This window comes from Petaurus breviceps, unplaced genomic scaffold (assembly GCF_028583685.1).
Source record: "Petaurus breviceps papuanus isolate PSGF00001 unplaced genomic scaffold, PetGlider_PUasm1.0 128, whole genome shotgun sequence".
Lineage (NCBI taxonomy): Eukaryota > Metazoa > Chordata > Mammalia > Diprotodontia > Petauridae > Petaurus > Petaurus breviceps.
In genome coordinates, this window is record NW_027185664.1 from 6,105,711 (window position 1) to 6,129,592 (window position 23,882).

A 23,882-nucleotide genomic window follows, 5' to 3' on the forward strand; every position below is an offset into this window, starting at 1 on the left:
CCGAGCGAGGAGCCGGGCCGGGGAGCGGAGCAGGCCGGAGCCGGGGCTGGGACGGCCCGGGGCCGTGGGCAGGGCCTAGCGCGCGTGCGCAGGAGTCGCCGGCCTCGGAGGAGCGTCTGAAAGCTTCGAGTTCTTGGCAACATGGCGGCCGCCGCCCGCCTCCTCGGTCCGCGTAAGTGCGCCTCGGCCTGCCCCTGTGGTCGTGGCTGTGGGTGCGGGCTGCGCCCGGGGCTCTGCGCTCCCGCCTGGGGGGCTGGGTGCAGTCAGGGAGCAGCCGTGAGTGCCCGCTGCGGGGCACCGGGCCCTGAGTTCGAGGTCTGCCTCCGACACCCCATCCTCCTGATTTAAGCCCCGGGCACAGAGTTCTCTCTTTCGGGGCCTTGGTTTCCTCCGCCGTAAAATGAGGGGAGGGCTGCCCACCTGCCGGCAGCGCGCGTGCTCGTGGGGCAAACCTGGGTGATGCCAACGTGGATGTGGCAGGCACCTCCTGCCTCGCCGACGGGCATCGGTTAAGCGCCCACCGCTGGGCTCGGGGCTGCAGAGACAGAGAGGGGCGAACGGCTGGGCGCCTGCCCCGCTGGGGTCCGCGGCGTAAGGAGGAAGGCTGGGTGTGCGGGAGGGACAGAGGCACCAGCCGCCGGGCCCGGGCACAGCCGGGCAGAGGCAGGGAGCCGGGCGCGGAGATCGGGGAGGTGGGCGCGGAGATCGGGGAGGTGGGCGCGGAGATCGGGGAGCCGGGCGCGGTGATCGGGGAGCCGGGCGCAGAGATCGGGGAGCCGGGCGCAGTGATCGGGGAGGTGGGCGCAGAGATCGGGGACCCAGGCGCAGAGATCGGGGACCCGGGCGCAGAGATCGGGGAGCTGGGCGCGGTGATCGGGAACCCGGGCGCAGAGATCGGGGACCCGGGCGCAGAGATCGGGGAGCTGGGCGCGGTGATCGGGGAGCTGGGCGCAGAGATCGGGGACCCGGGCGCAGAGATCGGGGAGCCAGGCGCAGTGATCGGGGCCGCGGACGGAGGGAAGGGGCCGCCTGTGAGAGAACTTAAGGCTCGTGTTCCCGGGGAGCTGCCGGGCCCGCGGGAGCCCCACTTGCAGACTGAGGGTCCCGCACCCTCGTGGGAAGGAGGGAGAGAGGAGAGTGCGGCTGGTGTGACGCAGGGCGCGGACCCCGGGCTCAGACCGCTTCGTGCCCCCCTGACTTACAGCCTAAGCCAGTTCCGCAGCCTTCCCGCATCTCTGTTCCCCAGCTGCGCGGTGATGGGTCGGACCGCGCGGCCCCGAGCCTGTGATCCCATGGACGAAGCGCTTCAAGCGGCGGTCGGGGGTGCGCCGCAGGGGGCAGGTTCCCGTTTGGGGCAGTGATGAGCCTGGGATCGGGATAATGCAACCATTATCCTGGTGTTACTGGTAGTGAGGAGGAAATGTCCTTGCCTTGGAAGGCCCGCTGGAAATCTAAGGAGCCCCGATTCTAGAGAACAGTGGGCACACAGAGTTTGTCTGAGCATGGAATCAGGGAAGGAAAGAGTCAGCAAGGAATCACATGAGAGGAGAGAACATGGACTGGTCATGGAGAGGGGGGCAGCAGAGGGCTCTGTTAGGGGAGAGTGAGGAAGACCTTTGGCAGATTGGCTGCACCTGTTTGTTACACAGAATGGAGGGCGGCTCATAGGAAAGACTTGCACAGGATGGACGGGTATTCCACATAGATATCATGGATCCATCTGAATATATTTGCTTTTTGGAGAGGGAAGGCTGGGCAGTTGGGGTGAAGTGACTTGCCCAAGGTCACACAGCTAGTAAGTGTTAGGTGTCTGAGGCTGGATTTGAATTCAGGTCCTCCTGACTCCAGGGCTGGTGCTCTATTCACTGAGACACCTAGCCACCCCATCTGAATATTTTATACTCATTTGTGTTGGTATTTTATCCCCCCAGCAATGACATACTCTTTTAGATCAGGGACCTGTTTTTGTATCCCCCCAGTCACAGTGCCTAGCGAATACTAGGTGCTTAATAAACAGGAAGGGATCTTACAGTCCATTGAGTCCAACTCCCTCATTTTACAGATGAGGAGACTGAGTCACAGAGACATTGAGTAAGTTACTCAGGATCACTCCCTAGTAAACGTTTGAGGTGAGATTTTAACTCAGGTCTTTTTGACTCCAAATCCAGTGCTACTGCTTCCCTTGACAAGTGCTTGTTGGTTGATTGACCCAGCGACACGTGTGTGTTCTTTTGCTTCTTTAGATGTTAGTTTTATTAATTTGCCTCAGTGTTGTCTCTCAGATTACATTCTCTTAGAGGACAGAAACCATACGTCTATGAGACAGTTTTGTGCAAGAAAATATTTGATAAACACTTTTGGCTAATGGTCTCTTTCTCTCTGTTTCTATTTCTGTGTGTTTCTCTTTTTCTGTTTCTGTCTGTGTTTCTGTGTCTATGTGTCTCTGTCTCTCTCACACACACACTCATACACACACACACATGAGATTGTGTGACTCTTCTGGAAAGCTAAACAGTCAGTGTGCCATCAATAGAGAGTAACTGGGAAGGGTCAAAGTGCAAACCTATATGTCAGGTCTCTATTACAGACATAGGTCACCTAGGAAATAAAGTGATGCTTTTTTAAGAATAGGCATAAACACTCAGTAATGGTGTTGAGAGGTAGTAGTATTGAATTAACTTTTTCCCTCTTTTAAAGACATTTGCTATAAAATCATAAAAGCTCTAAATTACAAGGCATGAAGTGATAACAGTATAGTGCAGATTCTCTTATGGGGCCACCATACTTACAACAAAGTATCCACAAAGAAGACCAATGAAGTTAGGAGGCCTTTCATGCCAAAGATTTTAGGAGTTAAAACTGGAAAAAGGAGCTTACAGATCACTTCAGAGATAAGGAAATTAGCCAAAAGAAGGAAGTGAATCGTCCAAGTTCACACAGTTAGTGGGGTGGTAGCAGGGCTAAGAACCATAGTTAGTGCTTTTTCTGCTTGGTCACAAGGATATGAAAGAATTCCTTCATTTTCTTTAAAATTATATAAATAATAAAATGCTGAAGGTGACTTTCCATTTTTGTGTGTCAAAAAAAGAACACCAGTCTTGAAAGAAGTCAGAACATTTTGGTGTCATATAGCATTTGAAAAGTAATCAAATTCTTGATTATTATTATGATCTTTTAATTATTAAATATCATTGAGAGCATGTGTATGTCTCACAGATATCTTAAATTCAGCATGGACAAAATTGAACTCATTATCTTTCCTCCTAAAACCTCCCCCTACAGCCTATTTCTTTTTGTTTTGTTTTCTTTTAAGTTAATTTTTATTTATTTTTAGTTTTCAACATTCATTTGTACAAAATTTTGAGTTACAAATTTTCTCCCTGTCTTTCCCCTACCCCCACCCCAAGATAGCAAGCCTACTGAATACCCCTTCTCCCAATACGCTCTCTTTTATATTCTCCCCCATTCCCCGCCCCCCAACTTTCTAGTAGGGCAAGATGGATTTCTATACCCTAGTGCCTGTATAAATTTCCCAGTTGTATGTAAAAAACAATTTGTTTTTAAAACTTTGATTTTTAAAGCTTTCTTTCCCTTCTTCCCTCCCCACCCACCCCCACTGGGAAGACCAAGCAATTCAATATCTGTTATACATGTGTAGTTACGTAAAATGTTTCCATAATAATATTGTGAAAGACTAACTATGTTTCGCTCCATCCTATCCCTCCCCACACTTAATCTATTTTCTGCTTTGACCTGCCCCTTTTCAAAAGTGTTTGCTTCTAACTACCCTCTCCCCCAGCCTGCCCTTCCTTCTATCGCCACCCTCCCTTCCCCCTCCCCCCTGCTTTCCTGTAGGGTAAGATAACCAATTGAATGTGTATGTTATTCCCTCCTTAAGACAAATTCAATGAGAGTAAAGTTGACCCATGCCCTTCCACCTTCCTGCTCTTCCCCTCAATTGTAACAGTTTTCTCTTGCCTCTTTTGTATGAGATAATTTACCCTATTCTGTCTCTCCTTTTCTCCTTCTCTCATTATATTCCTCTCTCACCTCTTAATTTTATTTTTAAGATATTATCCCTTCATATTCAACCCATCCTGTAGCCTCTGTCTATGTATACATGTACACACATATGCGCGTACTCACATATTTATTTATACACACATACATCTATACATACAAATATGTATGTATATACATATATACATATATATTCCCTTCAACTATCCTCATTGAGAAAAGTCTCATGAGTTACATTGATGGTTTTTCTATGTAGGAATGTAAATAGTTCAACTTTAATAAGTTCCTTATGATTTCTTTTTCCTGTTTACCTTCTCATGCTTCTTGTAATTGAAAGTAAAATTTTCTGTTCAGCTCTGGTTTTTTCATCAAGAATACTTGAAAGTCCTCTATTTCATTGAATGACCATAGTTTCCCCTGAAGCATTATACTTAGTTTTGCTGGGTAGGTGATTCTTGGTTTTAATCCCAGCTCCTTTGACCTCCAGAATATCATATTCCAAGCCCTTCGATCCCTCAGTGTAGAAGCTGCTAAATCTTGTGTTACCTTGATTGTGTTTCCATAATACTCAAATTGTTCCTTCCTGGCTGCTTGTAATATTTTCTCCTTGATCTGGGAACTCTGGAATTTGGCTATGATATTCCTAAGGAGTTTTCTTTTGGGGATCTTTTTCAAGAGGTAATTGGTGAATTCTTTCAGTTTCTGTTTTGCCCTCTGGTTCTAGAATATCAGGGTAATTTTGGTTGATAATTTCATGAAGGATGATTTCTAGGTTCTTTTTTTGATCATGGCTTTCAGGTAGTCTAATAATTTTTAAATTATGTCTCCTGGGTCTATTTTCCAGGTCAGTGGTTTTTCCAATGAGATCTTTCACATTACCTTTTATTTTTTCATTTGTTTGGATCTGTTTAATAGTATCTTGATTTTTCATAAAGACATTAAGTTTCATTTGCTCCAATCTAATTCTGAAGAAATTATTCTCTTCAGTGAGTTTTTGAAATTCCTTTTCCATCTGGCAAATTCGACTTTTTAAGGCATTCTTCTCATCACTGGCTTTTTGGGACTCTTTTGCCATTTGAGTTAGTCTATTTTTTTTTTTTGCTTTTTGGAGGGCAATTGGTATTAAGTAATTTGCCCAAGGTCACACAGCTAGTTTTTTGGGTGTGTGTTAAGTGTCTGAGGCTGGATCTGAACTCGGGTCCTTCTGACTCCAGGGCTGGCGCTCTACTCACTGTGTCACCTAGCCACCTAGTCTATTTTTTAAGGTGTTATTTTCTTCAGTTTTTTTTTTTGGTCTCCTTTAGCAGGCTGTTGACTCATTTCTATTGATTTTCTTGCATCATTCTCACTTCTGTTACCAGTTTTTCCTCCACTTCCCTTTATTTTCAAAATCTTTCTTGAGCTCCTCCATGGCCTGTAAGCAGTTCATATTTTTCTTGGAAGCTTTTGATGTAGGAGTTCTGACTTCCCTGTCCTCCTCCAGTTCCATGTTTTTTGATGGTTTTTGTCCCCAAAAGGGGATTGTGTGGTCTGATGGCGCTTCCTCATCTTGCCAGTTACTGGACTTTTGAGCTCTGCCACAGTGGAACTCTGCTTACACAATGGGGAGAGCTTTGTCCCAAATTGCTGGGGCTTTTGCAGCTGCTGGAGCTATTGGGTGCCGTCTGTACAGCCCCCACAAGCTCTGGCTCACTGGCCACACACCCCAGGGCCACCACCCAAGACCACAATCTAGAACCAGGCAGGTCAAAGCAAGAGTGATTACCCTCTGAATGGTCTCTTGGTCCCCCTATGATCTGCAGGCCAGGAGCTCTGAAAGCAGCCACGTGGCACCATGGTGCCTCCTGCCACTTCGCACCCCTGGGGCAGAGGCCAGACCGTGGTATTCCTTCACCCTTATAACAGAGTTCCTGACTGACCTTTTATTTTCTCTTTGATGTTTATGGGTTGAGGAGTCTGGAAATTGTCACAGCTGCTGGTGATTCGCTCTCCTGAAGGCTGGTCTGGCTGCCCTGGGGCCAGAACCTCGGCTCATTGGGGACTGCACTCAGCTCCCAGAGGGCTGCAATAAACTCTTCCTGTTGGCCTGCCAGGCTGCCTTCCATGTGAGATTTGTTTCTCTCTGTCTCTTTGTGGGTTCTGTAGCTTTAAAATTTGTTTAGAGTCATTTTGTTTTTACAGGTATTGGAGATGGTTAAAGCCAGAGCCCACACCAAGTTTGTGCTTTTACTCTGCCGTCTTGGCTCTGCCCCCCATAAAGAACAGTACATTCCTTTTTGACGTAACATTTGTTGACGGATTACATATTAAGATATAACTTATCATTTGTTTTGCATGAGTTGAGATTACTTTAAATTCTTTTAGTTGATTTCCCTGACCTTTTTGTGAGGAGAAGCTACTTTTCTCTAAAATTCTGAGATTAGTGGGCTGGAAGAAGCAGAACATAACGTACATTTATTGTACTTTAGGGTTCACAGAAGAGCTTTGAATTGAAATCTATGCAGTGCTTCAGTTAACCCTTACAACTCTGTGAGATAGGTAGTATGGTTACTGTCGTTACTATTTCTATTTTATAGACAGGAACCTGCAGCAGAGCCTAGTTTAGTAGGTTGCACCTCATTGCCACACATGGTCTCTGATTGCAGACTCCTCTCTTCTGGCTTCACCATGCTGCCCTTCCTGACAGGGAGCCACGTAGTGCAGGGCAGGAGTCCTTAACCTTGTCTGTGTTGTAGAGCCCGTGTACAGACCGCTGAAGTCTGTGAACCCTTCTTAAAAGAATGTTCATTATAAAAGGAACCATTCTCTTGGAAGTACAGTTATCAAAATATTTTTTTAAAAAACCAACCACATTTAAGAACCCTTGGTAGAGTCGAAATAGTGCTGGACTTCATTAGGAGGCCTGGATAGACTTATGTCACTCACGTAATAGTTTGTGTGACCGTGCTCAAGTTGCTTTAACTTCTAAGTCATTTTTCCTCTTTCCTAAAATGGGAATAATAATGTTGTGATACCCGAGAGTTGTTGTAAGGAAACCTACTTTGGATACTTTAAGGAAGGTACTATTTAGTCGCTATTGTTATTCATTACATTTCTGGGCAGAGTCAGGAAGGATGCTTATGGTGACTGTGTCTGTTTCCCCACTGGGACTCTTGGAAGACCTTGGAGATGGGTAGAGAAGAGCATGCAGCCAATTCGGAAATCTGTTTTTGGGAAACAGAATATTCTTTTGATACCAACTGAAATAATCTAGTATCAAAGTAATTTTCCTTGATGCAACCCTGATATGCCTCTAAGTATAATCTGATTTAATTCATTTGGGCAAAGGGTCTTATGGCTGTTCTGCCATTACTGAGAATTGGTTAAACCACCTTGCACATTTTAAAAGGTGTTTGTCTAAAATAAACTGATTGTTGTATGTGCTAAGTTGAAAATTGTGACAGTCAGTATGACCTGAGTTGAAATTCCCCATGTCAGTTTACATTTTACATCCTCATTTAATGAGGTTTATATAATACAGCCTCATACATGTGGGTCTTTTGGGACTGAGAAGAGTCTGCTCTCAGTAGCTCATAGTTTACATATCTTAGTCACAAAAACAAACAGGTATGATACCCACTTTTGAAAAGCTCACAAATGAATTTAGGCGGCCATTCTATTTTAGTGTGACGAATTATTTCCTTTCTTCTGTACTAGAGAATAGAGGTGAGCCACATTTTAAAATGTGTTCTTAACCGTTTTTTCTTTCAATGCGCACAGCATGGGGAGACTGCCAACAATGTTACCAGCACTGATTCTCAGGGTTAGAATGGGAGAGACTGAGCCAACTTCTGTTCCATCAGCTTGAAGTTTGGTAGAAAGAGAACATGGGAGCAAGTCAGCCTCATGGCACATCCCACATAGTCCTATAGCCTGCTGTAGGACTTAAACTTTCACTGCATTATAAATCCCAAGGGGGTGACACTCTTTTGAGATTTAGTGATAGAAAAAAACATGTTGTATATGAGGCACTTCAGTAATACTTCAGTCTGGTGGAGCAGATCCATTATTTTATTATCATAGGCTGACAAACAAGCAGAAATGGGCTAACTGAAGTAAATGTTATTCTAGTTCTGAATGCCTTTTAAAATCCTTTTGTTTCCTGCAAAAGACAGTGAGAAAATGAACTCAAACTCCCCAAATCTCTACATTTATATAAATCCAGGAACTGTGCTCTTAGAATGCCTTTTTAAAGCAATTACTTTTCAACCAGATTTCACACTAAATTTATTTTAATTTTATTCCAGTGGTGAAAAGCAGCAGGGGCAGCAGTTGTGGGAGAATCCATGGCCTGTGGAGGTGTCAGTCTGGTGGAGCGGTGACAGCAGCAAGAACCACAGACACACAAAGAACAAAAGTTCAAGTTCAACCAGAGAAGAGGTAGGAATTGAGGTTTAGAGATAAAAAAAGGCTTCTCTTGACTGATGCGAATGAGTATCAGTGAGCATAACCTGCGCGATAAAGAAGGGGCTATGTAGATTCAGTTAATTAGTAGTGTTTTCTTCCCTTGGGCCTGCTGTCACCAAATGTAAGAATGCATGGAATATACTATGTGAGACATGTAAACATAGCACTTTTATTGGAGAGAAGAAAGTTTAACCTTGAGCTCTTTTCACTACCACCACCTGCCCCCAAGGCATCATCCGCTCATCACGAAGAAGAAGGAGTACAGAGAGCCTTTTCATCTTGGCCAAGTGGGAAAGGCAATGCCATTCTTATTTGCCCCCCATTGACCCTCTTCTAGCCATCACAGCTTCAGGAGGATGACCTCCAGTGAATGCCACGCCGAAGTGGAAATCTTATCAGTAATTTGGGGTTGGAATTGGTTCTGGAGAATTATATTGTCACGTTTGACATAAACTATAAGGCCTCATTCTTTATATAAATGTGAAATTGGAGCAGCTGTAGGGTCTTAACATCTTATACTTTACAGTGCTATTTCCCAGTTTTGGTTTTTTTTTTTGTGAAGAAGAAAGGTTATAAATCAGCCTTAAAACTCTTTTGTTACTGTCATTAATCGCAAAGTGCTTGCACCACACTTTATTATTAACTATTATGGTAGTAGACGTTTGTAATGTTCCCCAAACTTTATTCGTTTATGAGACAATGAATGTGAAAGATATCATCAATGTTAAGACATACACAGATCGGTCAGGTCATGAACATAAAGAATTGTTGCGTTGCTTTTTCTTGGTATAAATCATTTACGATAAAAACAGAATTTTACTTTTTTTCTTTTTGACAAATTAGCTTATGTAAGTTTCATATGTTTTAGGTACGTTAAGTCAAAGGAAGACCTTAAAATTAAGAAAAATGACAAAAGGGTGAAAACTTTTGAGTAGTATGTTTTCAGTGATTTGTATTTTTTTTTTTTAATGTTCATGAGTGTTTAAAGAAAGGGAACCTGACCATTTAGGCTCTGATTACAGACATTGTGTCTTTTTCTCTTGGGGAAAAGACTGTAATCTTTGATGGAAGCTTACTCTTCACAAAGGTAGGAAGGTGGTGTGAGAAGTTACTAATGCACCATTCATCATTCACAGCATCATTTGGAATTAAGTGCAGTGGTGTTTAAACGTTTTCAAATCCTTACTTCTCTTTCATGTGCAAGATTGAATGTAGGTTTTTAAAAAATGCTAGCAAAGCAGAGTAATGTCCCATTCAAATCTTAATGGTCAGTCTCTTACTCTGAGCTCAGGTGGTGTAGATGAAAAGTAGAGTTCTAAATCCAGATTGAATGCTTAGACCCTCTGAGGCTTTCGATAAGTCATTTGGCCTAGTATTTCCTGCCCCCTAATTTATGAACTGGCATCCATCCTTGGAAAAGTGTATTATAATTTATTATTAGTCACAGTCTTAGAGAATGAAACCAGGGGGCACTGGGACCAGAAGGGAAGAAGGAGAGAGATTAAGGGCACATTGGGATTTCACATGAGGGCATCCTGAATTTTCAGGTAACAGAAAAGTACTAGTTTTCTGGACTTTGGTAAAAAATTTTCTGACTTTAGTGTTTGGAGATCCTATGGAACGTTGTCTTTACCTCTAAATTTTAGTTTCTTAGTTCAGCAAATGAAGGAAGTAACATCTTCCTTTAAGAGAGAATATGAACATTTCTTTAGTTAACCCTTACAGTGGGCTACAAAATAGACATATCTCCAACAGGAGAAAGAAAACTGGCTCAGAAGTTAGAAGATCTGGGTTCTAATCTCACCTCTGTTGCTTCCTTGTATCCAAGTGACTTTGGGCAAGTCATTTAACTTCCCTGGATCTCAGGGGGAGGGGCTAGATGGTCTCTGAGGTTCCTTTCAGCTCTAGTGCTTTGAGACTCTGCTTCCTGTTTTCTGGGAGTTGTTTTTAAAATTAAGATTGAGAATTGAGACTCTTGCTTGGTTCATTTACCTACTGTGGCATGCTCAAGATGGGGACTTTCTCCTCTATAAATTTCATATTATTATCTACTTTTTTTTTGTATTTATTTGGTATTTAATTTTTCCCCAGTTACATGTAAAAACAATTTTTAACATTTATTCTTAAAATTTTGGGGCAGCTAGGTGGCACAGTGAATACTGGAGTCAGGAGGACCCGAGTTCAAATCTAGCCTCAGACATTTGACATGTATTAGCTGTGTGACCTTGGACAAATCACTTGACTCCAGTTGCCTTGCCTTCCCCCCTCCAGAAAACAAATAAAAAACCAAAAAACGTCCTTAAGAGTTCTAAATTCTCTCTCTTCCTCCCTCCCTTCCTCCCCACCCCCACCTTTGAGAAGGCAAGCAGTTCCTTATAGGCTATATATGTGTTGTCATGCAAAACATATCCATAATCCTCATGTTGTGAAAGAAAACAGACAAAAAAGTCAAGAAAAATAAAGAAATGACAAAAGCATGCTTCAATCTGTATTCAGTCACTATCAGTACTTTCTCTGGGAATGGATAGCATTTTCCATCCTAAGTCCTTCGGAGTTGTCATGAATCGTTGTGTTGTTGAGAATAGCTGTCACTCACAGCTGATCATTTTACAGTATTGCGGTAACTTTGTACCCAGTACATTTTCCTTCACATCAACCATGCTGGTCTTTCCAGGCTTTTCTGAAAGCATCCCTCTCATCATTTCCTCTTCTTCTTTTTTTTTTCCCATCATTTCTTATATTCCGTCATAATTGCATACCACAGCTTGTTCAGCCGCTCCTCGATTGATATGCATCCCCTCAGTTTCTAATTCTTTCCTCCCAGAAGAGCTGCTATAAATATTACTGTGCATATAGGGCCTTTTCCTTTTTTTGTTTTTATCTCTTTGGGGATACAGACCTCTTAGGGGTATCGCCATGTCAAAGGGTATGCATGGTTTTATAGCCCTTTGGGCATAGTTCCAAATTGTTCTGGAGAATAGTTTAATCAATTAACTACTCCAACAGCAGTACATTAAAGTCTCGTTTTTCCCATGTCCCCTCCAACATTTGTCATCTATCTTTTCTGCCCTATCAGTTAATCTAATAGGCATGAGATAGTACCTCAGAATTGTTCTTGCTTTTCTCCAATCAGTAGTGAGTTAGAATATTTTTTATATGGCTATAGATAGCTTTAATTACTTCATCTGAAAACTGATTAGCTTTTGATCATCCCTCAACGGGGGAATGGCTCTTGTTTTTACAAATTTGACACAATTCTTTATATGTTGGAGAAATGAGGCCTTTATCTGAGAAACTTGCTTCATGTTTTTTTCACAGTTACTGTTGCTAACTCCATCTTATTCCCCTTACCCCCATTTATTCTATTCTCTCTCTCCTTTCCCTGTCCCTGTCCCTCCTCAAGTGTTTTGCTTCTGACTCCCCTCCTCCCAGTCTGCCCTTCCTTCTATCATCCCCCACCCCCTTCTCTTTTCCCCTTTCCCCCTACTTTCCTGTGGGATAAGATAGATTTCTATACCCAATTGAGTGTGTATATTATTCCCTCTTTAAGCTAATGCTGGTGAGAGTAAGCTTCACGCATTTCTTCTCACCTTCCCCCTCTTCCCCTCACTGTAAAAGTTTTTTCTTGCCTCTTTTACATGAGATAATTTACCCCATTCTACCTCTCCCTTTCTCTTTTTCCCAGTACATTCCTCTCTCACCCTTTAGTTTTATTTTTTAGATGTCATCCCTTCATATTCAACTCAACCTTTGCCCTCTGTCTATATAGAATCCTTCTAACTACTCGTACTCATGAGAAAGGTCTTAAGAGTTACAAATATCATCTTTCCATGTAGGAATGTAAACAATTTAATTTTAATAAGTCCCTTAATGATTTCTCTTTCCTGTTTACCGAAAAGGTGCTTCTCTTGGGTCTTGTCTTTGAAAGTCATATTTTCTATTTAGCTCTGGTCTTTTCTCAAGCATGCATGCAGTTCCTCTGTGTCATTGGATGACCATTTTTTTCCCCTCATGGATTATATTATATTTAGTTTCGCTAGGTAGGGGGTTCTTGGTTTTAGCCCTAGCTCTTTTGACCTCTGGAATATCATATCCCTTCATGTAGAAGCTGTTGGATCTTGTGTTATTCTGGTTGTGGTTCCACAATAATTAAATTGTTTCTTTCTGGTTGCTTGCAATATTTTCTCCTTGACCTGGGAACTCTGGAATTTGGCTATAATATTCCTGGGAGTTTTCCTTTTGGGATCTCTTTCAGGAGGTGATCAGTGTATTCTTTCAGTTTCTATTTTATCCTCTGGTTCTAGAGTATCAGGGTAGTTGGCCTTGATAATTTCTTAAAAGATGATGTCTTGGCTCTTGTTTTGATCATGGCTTTCAGGTAGATCAACAATTTTTAAATTATCTCTCCTGGATCTGTTTTTCAGGTCATTTGTTTTTCCGGTGAGATATTTTACATTGTCTTCTTTTTTTTTTTTCATTCTTTTTATTTTGTTTTATAATTTCTTAATTTCTCATAGAGTCATTAGCTTCCATTTGCTCCATTCTAATTTTGAAGGAATTATTTTCTTCAGTGAGCTTTTGAACCTCCTTTTTCCATTTGGCTGATTCTGCTTTTTATGACCGCCTTCTCCTCATTAGCTTTTTGGACTAGGAAGTTATTGCATTAATCCATTTCAGAAGTGATGAAATCTTGAATTAGGATATAAGCTGGGTAAGTAGAGAGAAGGGAACAGAGAGATTCAAGAGAAATTGCAGTTGTGGCATTACCAATATTCACCAACTGGTTTTATATTGTAAAGAAGAGGGTAGGATCAGGGATGACTCCAAGATTGAGAACCTGGGTAATTAGAAGGATGGTGGTGCCCTTGGCAGGATTAGAGAACTTTGGAGGGAGGAAAAGTTATGAGGAAAATGTAGCAATATCCATTTTGGACATATTGAGTTTGAGGTGTCAATAGGAGATAGAGATGCCCAGGAGACATTTCATAATGCAGAACTCAACCTCAGGAGAGAGTTTAGGGCCGGATATATAGATTTGGGAACTTTCTGCGTAGAAATACTAATTAAAGCAATGCAAACTGATGGAGAGGGAGAGAAAGAAGAAATTCCATCAGACTCTGGATTAGTGGACAGCAGTGGGATGATAATTCAACTAAAAGGGAGTGGTCAGAGGAGAGACAAGAGCAAGCCATGTTTACCATTGTAGAGGGCATTGGGTGATAAGTACTGGTTCACAGTGAAGTTAGCATAGCCTTGAGAAAGATGTGTGCAGAGACAACAGTATTATAGAATAAAATGCCAGACCAATGCATGTGTTGAGAGGAGAGATGTTGAAGCATGTTAGAGATGATGGATTATAATAGGTACAGAGACACTGTGTAGATGTGTTTTGTTTGACTATTCTTAATTTGTACATGGTTGTTGTTTTTTTTTTTAATTTGTTTTTCCCAAATCAATTTTTTAATTGGGATCTAGGTTAGGGAGACAGGGGCAGCACCCCTGATGCCCTTCTCCTAAAAGAGGGCCATTGAACCATTTAAAAAAATACATAGAAAAGAAGAAAAGGAAATTCAAAAGGAAGCACAGGTAAGCAGGGAAGTTTTGAAAGTAACATGTAGCATTATCTTATAATTTAAAAAATAGGTGGTATGAAATAAAGACTCATGGTTTTGTATAGTCTTCTATTTTCTGTGTTCTTCCTGTTGGTGTTTAAGGTAAAAAAATAAAATCTAAAAACAAAAAAATTAATTGGCCAACAAAAACATGTGATGGAAGAGTAGGGAAAATAATAAGAAAGGCATGTATACATTTGTAGAGGTTTTTGGAGCTGGAATTAATCTCTGATCTTTGTGGAAGGTATCTGGCAACCATATTTCGAAGGAAGAAATTTTATAGATAGAGTCACATGCAAGAAGAATAACTTAGAAAAAAATAGCCACTTTGAGGTTTCATTGTCTTATAAGGTTGAAATCTTGAATTGTAGTAAAGACAAAGATTGCTTAGTACATCCCCAAGATAAATTCATCTCCATGTGGCAACTTTTTCTAATCAGTTTTATACTTTTGACTTGACTCTCAGACTCAAAAAAGACTGAGCTTCATTTCAGTTTCAAGGCTGAAATACAATGATCCAAGACTTCTGAAGGACTGAAGATGAAAAATGCTATCCATCCTATAAGAAAGAACTGATGCTGTCTGAATACAGATTGGAGCATACTTTTAAAAATTTCTTTATTTTTCTTGAGTTTTTTTTGTCTGTGTTTTATTTCACAACATGACTAATATGGAAATGTTTTGCATGACTACACATGTATAACCTATATTGAATTGCTTGCCTTCTTAATGAAAGAAGGTGGGGAGGGAAGAAGGGAGAGAATTTGGAACATAAAATTTTAAAAATGAATGTTAAAAATTGTTTTTACATGTAACTGGGGAAAAAAAAGATTTTTCATATTCAATCTGGGCTGAATACTACCTTACCTTTGTCATTGAATACATTTCATGATAAAGAAAGTGCAGAGTTGGGAGAGAAATGTTAGGAAGTGATGGTAGCTTGATGTATATTTATTAACATGAGTAATTGTGGTAAATGTGTCCTTACATTTTTACTCATATTTTTATACTATATATATATATAGGATATTTCATATAGTATATTAAAGTTTGGTGAGATAGTGGTAGCTTAAGTATATTTAAGCTCTAAAAGAAAATAACATTTTTATACCAACTTTTATATTATTTTATATAGGAAACCTAAAACCGGAATATTAATGCTAAACATGGGAGGCCCAGAGACATTGGGAGATGTTCATGACTTCCTCCTGAGGCTTTTCCTGGACAGAGACTTAATGTCGCTTCCTGTACAAGAGTAAGATACCTATCTCTCTATAACCTTGTACCTCTATATTTTTGGAACTTTTAAGAACTCTTTTTTAGCCTTTAAGCATATCAGTGTTTGCTGATAAAAGGATATTACTTTTATCATGATTATTTTAATACTTTTTCTTTTGGGAGTGGAAGGAGATGCTGGAAGAGTTGTTTTATTATTTAAGTTGGTAGAAAATGACATGGGAAGAATTCCACACAAAAAGAATGAATTATATGTATATCTTCTTGTCTGACCCTTTCCTCCACAGAGAACATGTACCCTGTTTAGATTAGTCCCAGAAATCCAAATCCAAATTGCTTCATAAATATCGTAAATATCATAAATATTCGTTTCATGCCAGTTTAAGAAACATTTGTTAAGTACCTACTCTGTGTAAGGCACTGTGCTTACACAGGCATATCTTCTTTAATTGGTTCTGTGAAAGCACATTAGGCAAAACATCATTACAGGGAGCAACTACTTAATAGGAACAATGTTATAAATGGATATTCTTTTAAGGCATTTTGTTAAAATATTTTATAAACAAGGTTGTGAAATAATGTTGGTTGGATTAGTGTTAAGTGGGACATACCTTTGTAACTAAACTGCTTTCTAGCTAAATATTTAGTAAAGCAATTCTTGCCGCTCATTTGTATCGTGAATGTGTAGGTTTTTAAAAGTTTGTACAGAGGTCTTGTGCATAACTTGACCTCCCATGTTATAGCTTTTGGTATATTCAGGAACCAAAAGATTTTCTGTAAGAGAAAAACTTTTCCCCAAACTGGTCAGTTGGTCTGGAATGCCAGTCAGGTGTGATTTCAGGGTATGTGGCCAGAATGGCTTGTGCAGCAGAGATGGAGCAGGTGATTGTCAGAAATGCCTGGCTCCGCTCTGCTACTCTGGGCCAAAAGAGCTAACTTTTTTTCCAGTGATCTGACTGATGGATTTTTCAACGTACCTGGTCAGTCTCTTCTTTTTCGGTTTGTTTTTTTTCTTTCTTGGGTGAAAAATGTTTCTTAGCCTGCTAAGGTGAAGTACAACCAACTTACCTGAATGTTGAATGATTTAGCAAACTGGCCCCATTCATCGCCAAGCGTCGCACACCCAAAATTCAGGAGCAGTACCGTAAGATTGGAGGGGGTTCACCAATCAAAAAGTGGACTGCCACACAAGGAGAAGCCATGATAAAGCTTCTGGATCAGCTTTCTCCACATACAGGTACATTGTTAATGAAATACATATTAACATACTTATTTTAGGAGGGTTAAAAATTGAATAACAAATGTAATGAGTATGTACCTCTGTGTGTGTGTGTCTGTGTAGAATCACAAATGTTGACACAGATCTTATAGTTTGTCTTGGTAGGGAGGGAGCCCTGACCTCTGTTCTTTATGGAATTAATGCACATCCATTAGAGTATCTTCTCTTTGAGTTCCTACAAGATAGATTTTTTTAAAAGCCTGGATTCTTGGTTTTAGAAGGAACTCAGAGAGTGTGTGTATATATATATATATAAAGATAAATTGCATCATAGAGAAAAATCAGGGGCAGCTAGGTGGCACAATGGATAGAGTGGACAGAGTCAGGAAGATTTCTCTTCCAGAGTTCAAATCTGTCCTGAGATACTTCCTAGCTGTGTGACCCACGGTCTTCATCTGTGAATGAGCTGGAGAAGGAAATGGCAAACCACTCCAGTATCTTTGCCTAGAAAACCCAACTGGGGAGATGGAGGTTTGGCATGAAAAAGGACTTAACAACAGCAAAGAAAAGAGAAAAATCCCAACTTGTGTGAATAGAGGACTCTTTGTAAAGGCAATAAATTGACTTTGTAAGAAGTATATAGGATATGTGTTACTTATTTAGCCCACAATCTTTTCTTTCTGACTAGGCACTAACAAAATTAATTCTTAGAGCCAAGTTACTTTGGCATCATTTAAACCATGACATTGCTAGTGAACTATTACTTCTAGGATCAGGTGATATAATCATTGATAAACATTTATTAAGTTATAGTTGTACATGCCACTGTAGTAGACAGTATGGGAAATGTAGATCTGGAGCGGATCTGGTATTTCCCATGCGATTGCTTAATTTAGGACATTTCATGTTGGCACAGATACGCATATGTATGTATGTATGTGTGTATGTAGGATGTACACATATGGCTATATAAACATTTCACCAAGTCATGAATAGAAAGTAAATATATCAGATGCAGGAAAAGATAAATACATTTCAGGAAGTGAGGGCAAAAATAACTCCATATTGAGAGATTCTGGCCCAGCAAGGTTGGATTGAGGGAAAAGGTCAACTCTTCTTGCATCAGCCTGAAAAGACTTCATTCGGTCTTATGAGCCATGACACTTCGAGAACCTGTTTTTTCCTTTTGTATCCAGCTGAGTAGCCTCCTGGCATATCAGTTCACTTGGAAAACTGTTCAGTTGCATTCCTGGATGCTAGGTGTGTTTCTTGGCTTTAGCCGTAGCTCAAGGGCATTTCTTACACAGTTCCGTTTCAAATGCCACAATGCATCTTCTTAAATGTTGGTTAAAGGAGGTTTGGCTGACCTCCACTCATACCTACTCTATTGGGAACAAACTCTGTAGTCATTAACAGTTTATCACTGATAAAAGGTTTAACACAAATTAGATCTGCAATTACTATGCTGTCTTTAGAGGAAAGTGGAAGCATGAAGTGCCATTTTTATCTGTTTATGTGTTCCTATAGCACCTATCACCATAATAGGCTCAAACAAAGTTGTCAGGTACAAGCAAAGAGGTCAGGCTAGAATATAGATGAGGGAGAGCAGGACCTTCTCCTTTACTATGAGGGTAAAATGATTAGACGTCCTGGATTAGACAGGACAATCTGAGATTTCAATTTTCTGTGCATTATTATAGTGTCCCAGAAAATGTCCTGCCTTATATCCACCCAGTCTGGGATGGCTAATCATGTGTGTTAATGTAAAGAAAAGTTATAACATTGTGGATTGGAGGATCAATTCAGCATTATTGTCTCTTTTTTGGAAAATTCAACCCCTGGTTGGAGATATTCATGCTATCATCACAATAATTGCTGTAAAGATGTTTGAGAAATACTATAAAATATCACTTGTTATCTCTAAATAACAAAAGTACTCTCTCCTTATTTTTTATTTAATTTAGCTCTTTTGAGGTAGATGGGGGTAGGTATTATTTTTGTACCAATGAATCCGTAAAACTTAAATGAATTGTTAGTCACGTAACACGTGGGTGGAATTAGGAAAACTTAATTCAATATAATTTCATTCAGATCAGAAGTGGAGCTCTTTGAACCCGCTATAGTGGGAAGAACGTTGAATTCAGGAGTCAAAACATTTGGGTTCAAAATCAGTTTTTTTTTTTAACCATTTCATTAACTGATATGATCTTGAGCAATTCTTTTAACATCTCTGAGCTGCAGTTTTGTTTCCTCATCTGTACAATGAAGATAATGAGATTTATATCACTTACCTCACAAGGTTGTTTTGAGGAACAAGTAAAATTATAAATGGGGGTTCATAACCACAAACGGCAATTAACTGCAAGTATTGATGATGATGAATTTTTTTTTTTGTATCATCCTACCCTGGAACTGTCCACGGTCCATGTGATAGTGATAGCAGGGACTTAGGCACTGAGCTTCTTCTTCCCTTATTTCTTTACTTCATTTTATTTATTTATTTTCCAATTTTTTTTTTTTTGGTCTTTATTAATTTGTTTACTTTTAGTTTACAAGATTCAGCTCTACAATCCCTTGAGTTTCAAATTTTCTCCCCCTCCTCCTTCCCTTCGCCCCCCATGGCAGTCTTTACTTCATCTTAGGGGCAATTTTTGCTCTCTCCTACATGTCAGGGAAAGATGGAAAAAGAGATCAAAATGATGAAAGATGGTAGTTTGGGCATTTCTGTTCTTGGGGACAGTTACAAAAACTTCACTGGCATTTTCTTACAGTTCTCAAAAGCAGTAATTGACTTAAAAGCTATCATCTGGCTGTGTAAACAAATGCCCATAATGTTAAATGAGTCTGGAAAATACTTTGAAATCTCAGGAGAAAGGCAGTATATTCATTGCACATTTAGGGAATGTATGTTGGAAAAATTTCATCAGTGTAGAGAAATCGTAGTATCTAATTGCCTCCACCAATATTACTTATAATCTTAGAGATTTGGCTTGCCCATGGTCATAAAGGTATTGCATGTCAGAAGCAGGATGTGAACCCAGTCTCTGTGGCTGGCCCTCTATTTTCACTACTATGCTCTCTCTCTCTCCCATATGCCTTGTACATAGTTGGTGCTTAATAAGTATTTGTTGAATTGCATTGAATTATACAATATATATGCTAGATCTAATAATGATTAACAGTAGTGGTTTCATCTTAGTATTGTTTCGGGTGAATAAAACAGTCTCTAAATTATATCTCTTCATTCTGAGCAGAACTTCTAGAGGGGACTTAAAAATATTGCCAATGATTATGACGTCTTAGGTGATAAATTGAAGACTCTAGGGGCTCAGGTTGTGTTTTCCTCACCGTTGCCCATTGAAAGGAAGTGAGGAAATTGATTTGGGAAATGAAGAGCTCTGAAAAGGTTTGCTGAGGACTTCCTTTGGACAGTGGTATACAATACAAGGCTGACAGAATTCTGACCAGAGTTGGAGTATACGTAGCAAAATTGGGTTCAAAAGTATGTTCTAGGTGTCTCGGAAATTTAATCAAAAGGGCTTTAAACTAGAAAAAGATGGAGAATATTGCCAGTGAGCACTCCTCAAGTCGGGCACTGGAGAGAGTAGCGAGAAAGAGCAAAGAAGAGGAGGAGAAACTGAGATACCCAGAAATCAAATCCCAGAAAGGGGACAGCGCAAAAACCCGCGGCCGCAGGGGGGCTCCACACAAGCGCATGCCCTCGCTCAGGCAGCAGTCAGTAGGAATGAGAGGTCCTCACTTAAGCAGGCAACTGGAGCCCTTAGGTGGCCCTTAGGCTTGGCGAGATGAATGTAGTCCGTGATTGCACTGTTGCTCCGAATAACTGTACTTTATTCAGAAGACATGGTGAGCTGGTATTGCGTATTAAGATGGTATATTCTTTTTTTTTTTATAATAGTATATATAAACATTTGATTTTAAAGCCTTGAATTCCAGATTCATTCCCTTCCTTCCTCGTCACCCATCCTTACTGGGAAGATAAGCAATTCGATATAGGTTGTCCATGTATAGCTATGCAAAACATTTCCATAGTGGATATATTGTAAAAGACTGACTATATTTCCCTTCCTCCTATCCCACCTCCCACTTGTTCTATTCTCTACTTTGATCCTGTCCCTTTTCAAAAATGGGTGCTTCCAACTTCCCTCCTCCCCCCCCCCCCCAGCTTAAGATGGTATATTCACGTGGAGAACCAGAATGGGGACTATTTGTTGGAGAGTATTTAGGTAAGGACTGAAAAATGAAGAAACAGAAGTGTTTTTGTCATCGGAGTAAACTATAGGCCACTTGGAGAGAAAGAGGTAATAATTAATGAACTTGAGAAGCACATCAGAAGTGGGGCACAGAGACATGATGCAGTGGAGTGTGTGTGAGGTGGGCATTTCAGTTATCCACAGAACTGCTAGAACTGTTTCTTTCTCTGCAAAAAGTGGACATTTAGTAATGCCTCAATTTATTTAGTGATAATATCATGCTATCATTCTTTAAAAGGTAGAGGAACCAACATGGGGAAATTTTGTTCTGGATCTGATTCTCACTAATAAATTGGGACTAATTATTAGTGTGGAAATGTTGGGAGTCTTGGGGGAAATTTCGTAGAATTTGTGATAGAGAAAGGAAATCTGGGCACAATCTGACACACCATAGATTTTGGCAAAGAAGATTTCAGAGAGTTCATAGGAAAGATAGGCAAGATCACATGAAGTAAAATGCTTCAAGAGACTAATGGAGTCAGCCCATGAGAGATGGGAGATGCTCAAGGATGAAGTTATGAGTACATAAAGGGAAATAATTCCAATGAGAAATAAAGATGGAATTTATCTGAAGAGACTGGTATGCGTTCACAGGGAATTCACCAACCATTTTGTACTAAGAAAAAGAAATGTGCAGAAGATGAAAGCAAGACCAAGTAAAAGAACATGAATAGAAGAGTATGACATGGTACTGCAGAAATGGTTTTCCAAGAATCATTCACTGACAGGCACTGTGCTAAGCTCTCGGCAAAAAGTCACTACCTTTGGGTAGCTCACATTTGAGTAGGGGAGACAATATGCAAAAATACGTGTATGTGCAAGATATAATATAGAGAGATAATCTCAGAAGGGAAGGCACTAGTATTTTTTTCTGTCTTTTTTTATTAATTTGTTTGTTTACTTTTAGTTTACAAGATTCAATTCCACAATTCCTTGAGTTTCACATTTTGTCCCCTTCCCCACCATGGGTGGCATACAGTCAAGTATAGGATCTGTAAATACTTTCACATTATATATTAGTCAGGTTATAAAGATGGATCGTATCAGATGGAATGAAAAATGGTAAAGAGGACATAAAACCAAACAAGAAAAGGAAAAAGATCAGGTAGTTTGCTTCAATCTGTATATAAACTCAGTTCTTTCTAGTTCTTTCTCTGAATGTACACATTTCTCTCCATCATGAGTCTTTTGGGATTGACTTATATCACTGCATTGCTGAGAAGAGGCCAGTCTATCAGAGTTGGTCATCACACATATGTTGTCTCTGTAATTGTGTACAAATTTCTCCTGGTTCTACTCTTCTCATTCAGCATCAGTTTGTATAAGCCTCTCCAGGTAAATATGGAGTCCATCTGCTCCTCATTTCTTATAGCACAATAGTATTCCATAACATGTGTATACCACAACTTGTTCAGCCATTCCCCGATTGATGGGCGCCCCCTTAATTTCCAATTCTTTGCCACCACAAAAAAGAGCTGCTACAAACATTTTTGTACATATGGGTCTTTCTCTCATTTCTATGATCTCTTTGGGATATAACCCTAGGCATGGTATTGCTGGATCAAAGGGTATGAAAGTATTTATAGCCCTTTGGGCATAATTCCAGATTGCTCTCCAGAAAGGCTAGATCAGTTCACAACTCCACCAGCAATGCATTAGTGTTCCAATTTGCCCACATCCTCTCCAGGATTTGTCATTTTCCTGTTTTGTCATCTTAGCCAATCTGACTGGTGAGATGCGGTACCTCAGAGTTGTTTTGATTTGCATTTCTCTAATCAGTAGTGATTTAGAGCATTTCTTCATGTGCTTATAGATATCTTTAATTTCTTTCTCTAAAAATTGCCTGTTCATATCCTTTGACCATTTATCAATTGGGGAATGACTTGTATTCTTATAGATTTGACTCAGTTCTCTGTATATTTTAGAAATGAGGCCTTTGTCAGAGACATAGGTTGTAAAAATTCTTTCCCAATTTCCCACCTCCCTCTTAATCTTGGTTACATTGGCTTTGTTTGTACAGAAGCTTTTCAATTTCATGTAGTCAAAATTATCCATTTTACATTTTATAATGTTCTCTAATTCTTGTTTAGTCATAAAGTCTTTCCCTCTCCATAAATCTGATAAGTAAACTATTCCATGTTTTCTGAGACTGCTTATAGTATCAACCTTTATACCTAGATCATGCACCCATTTAGACTTGATTTTGGTATATGGTGTTAGATAATGGTCTATGCTCAGTTTCTGCCATACCGTATTCCAGTTTTCCAGCAGTTTTTGTCAAATAGTGAGTTCTAATCCCCAGAACTAGGGTCTGGGGGTTTATCAAACAATAGATTACTATAGTCATTGACTTCTGAATCTCGTGTGCCTAATCTATTCCATTGATCCACTCCTCTATTCCTCAGCCAGTACCAAGTAGTTTTGATGACTGCTGCTTTATAATACAGATTGAAATCTGGCATAGCTAGTCCACCTTCCCTAGCATGTCTTTTCATTAATTCCCTTGATATTCTGGACCGTTTATTCTTCCAAATGAATTTTGTTACTATTTTTTCTAGCTCTATAAAGTAGTTTTTTGGTAAATTAATTGATATGGCACTAAATATATAACTTAATTTAGGTAAAGTTGTCATTTTTATTATATTAGCTCGACCCAGCTACGAGCAATTGATATTTTTCCAATTAGTTAGATCTGACTTTATTTGTGTGAAAAGTGTTTTGTAGTTGTGGTCATATAGGTCCTGAGTTTGTTTTGGCAGGTAGATTCCCAAATATTTTATAATGTCTACAGTAACTTTAAATGGGATTTCTCTTTCTTTCTCTTGCCATTGAATTTCATTGGAAATATATAGGAATGCCGAGGATTTATATGGGTTTATTTTATATCCTGCAACTTTGCCAAATTTATTTATTATCTCAAGTAGTTTTTTACTTAATTCTCCAGGACTCTCTAAGTATATCATCATATCATCCGCAAAGAGTGATAGCTTGGTCTCTTCTTTGCCTAATTCGATTCCTTTGATTTCTTTTTCTTCTCTAATTGCTACTGCTAATATTTCTAGTACCAGATTGAAT

The 23,882-nt window shown here is 40.0% G+C and overlaps 1 protein-coding gene across 3 annotated transcripts in view; it reads left to right on the forward strand.

The window, feature by feature from the left end:
- Positions 1-20: 20 nt before the first annotated feature.
- LOC138171934 (ferrochelatase, mitochondrial) overlaps positions 21-23,882 on the forward strand; it is a 57,390-nt gene continuing 33,528 nt past the window's right edge. The window contains exons 1-4 of one of the 3 annotated variants that reach the window (XM_069101491.1): positions 21-172; positions 8,307-8,439; positions 15,214-15,333; positions 16,403-16,551. In XM_069101491.1, coding sequence (XP_068957592.1) covers positions 142-172; positions 8,307-8,439; positions 15,214-15,333; positions 16,403-16,551 — 433 coding nt within the window. In that variant the 5' untranslated portion in view covers positions 21-141. Of the gene's footprint in view, positions 173-293; positions 316-5,976; positions 6,126-8,306; positions 8,440-15,213; positions 15,334-16,402; positions 16,552-23,882 lie in introns of those variants that run through there. The other 2 variants (XM_069101503.1, XM_069101495.1) reach the window with 2 other exon arrangements.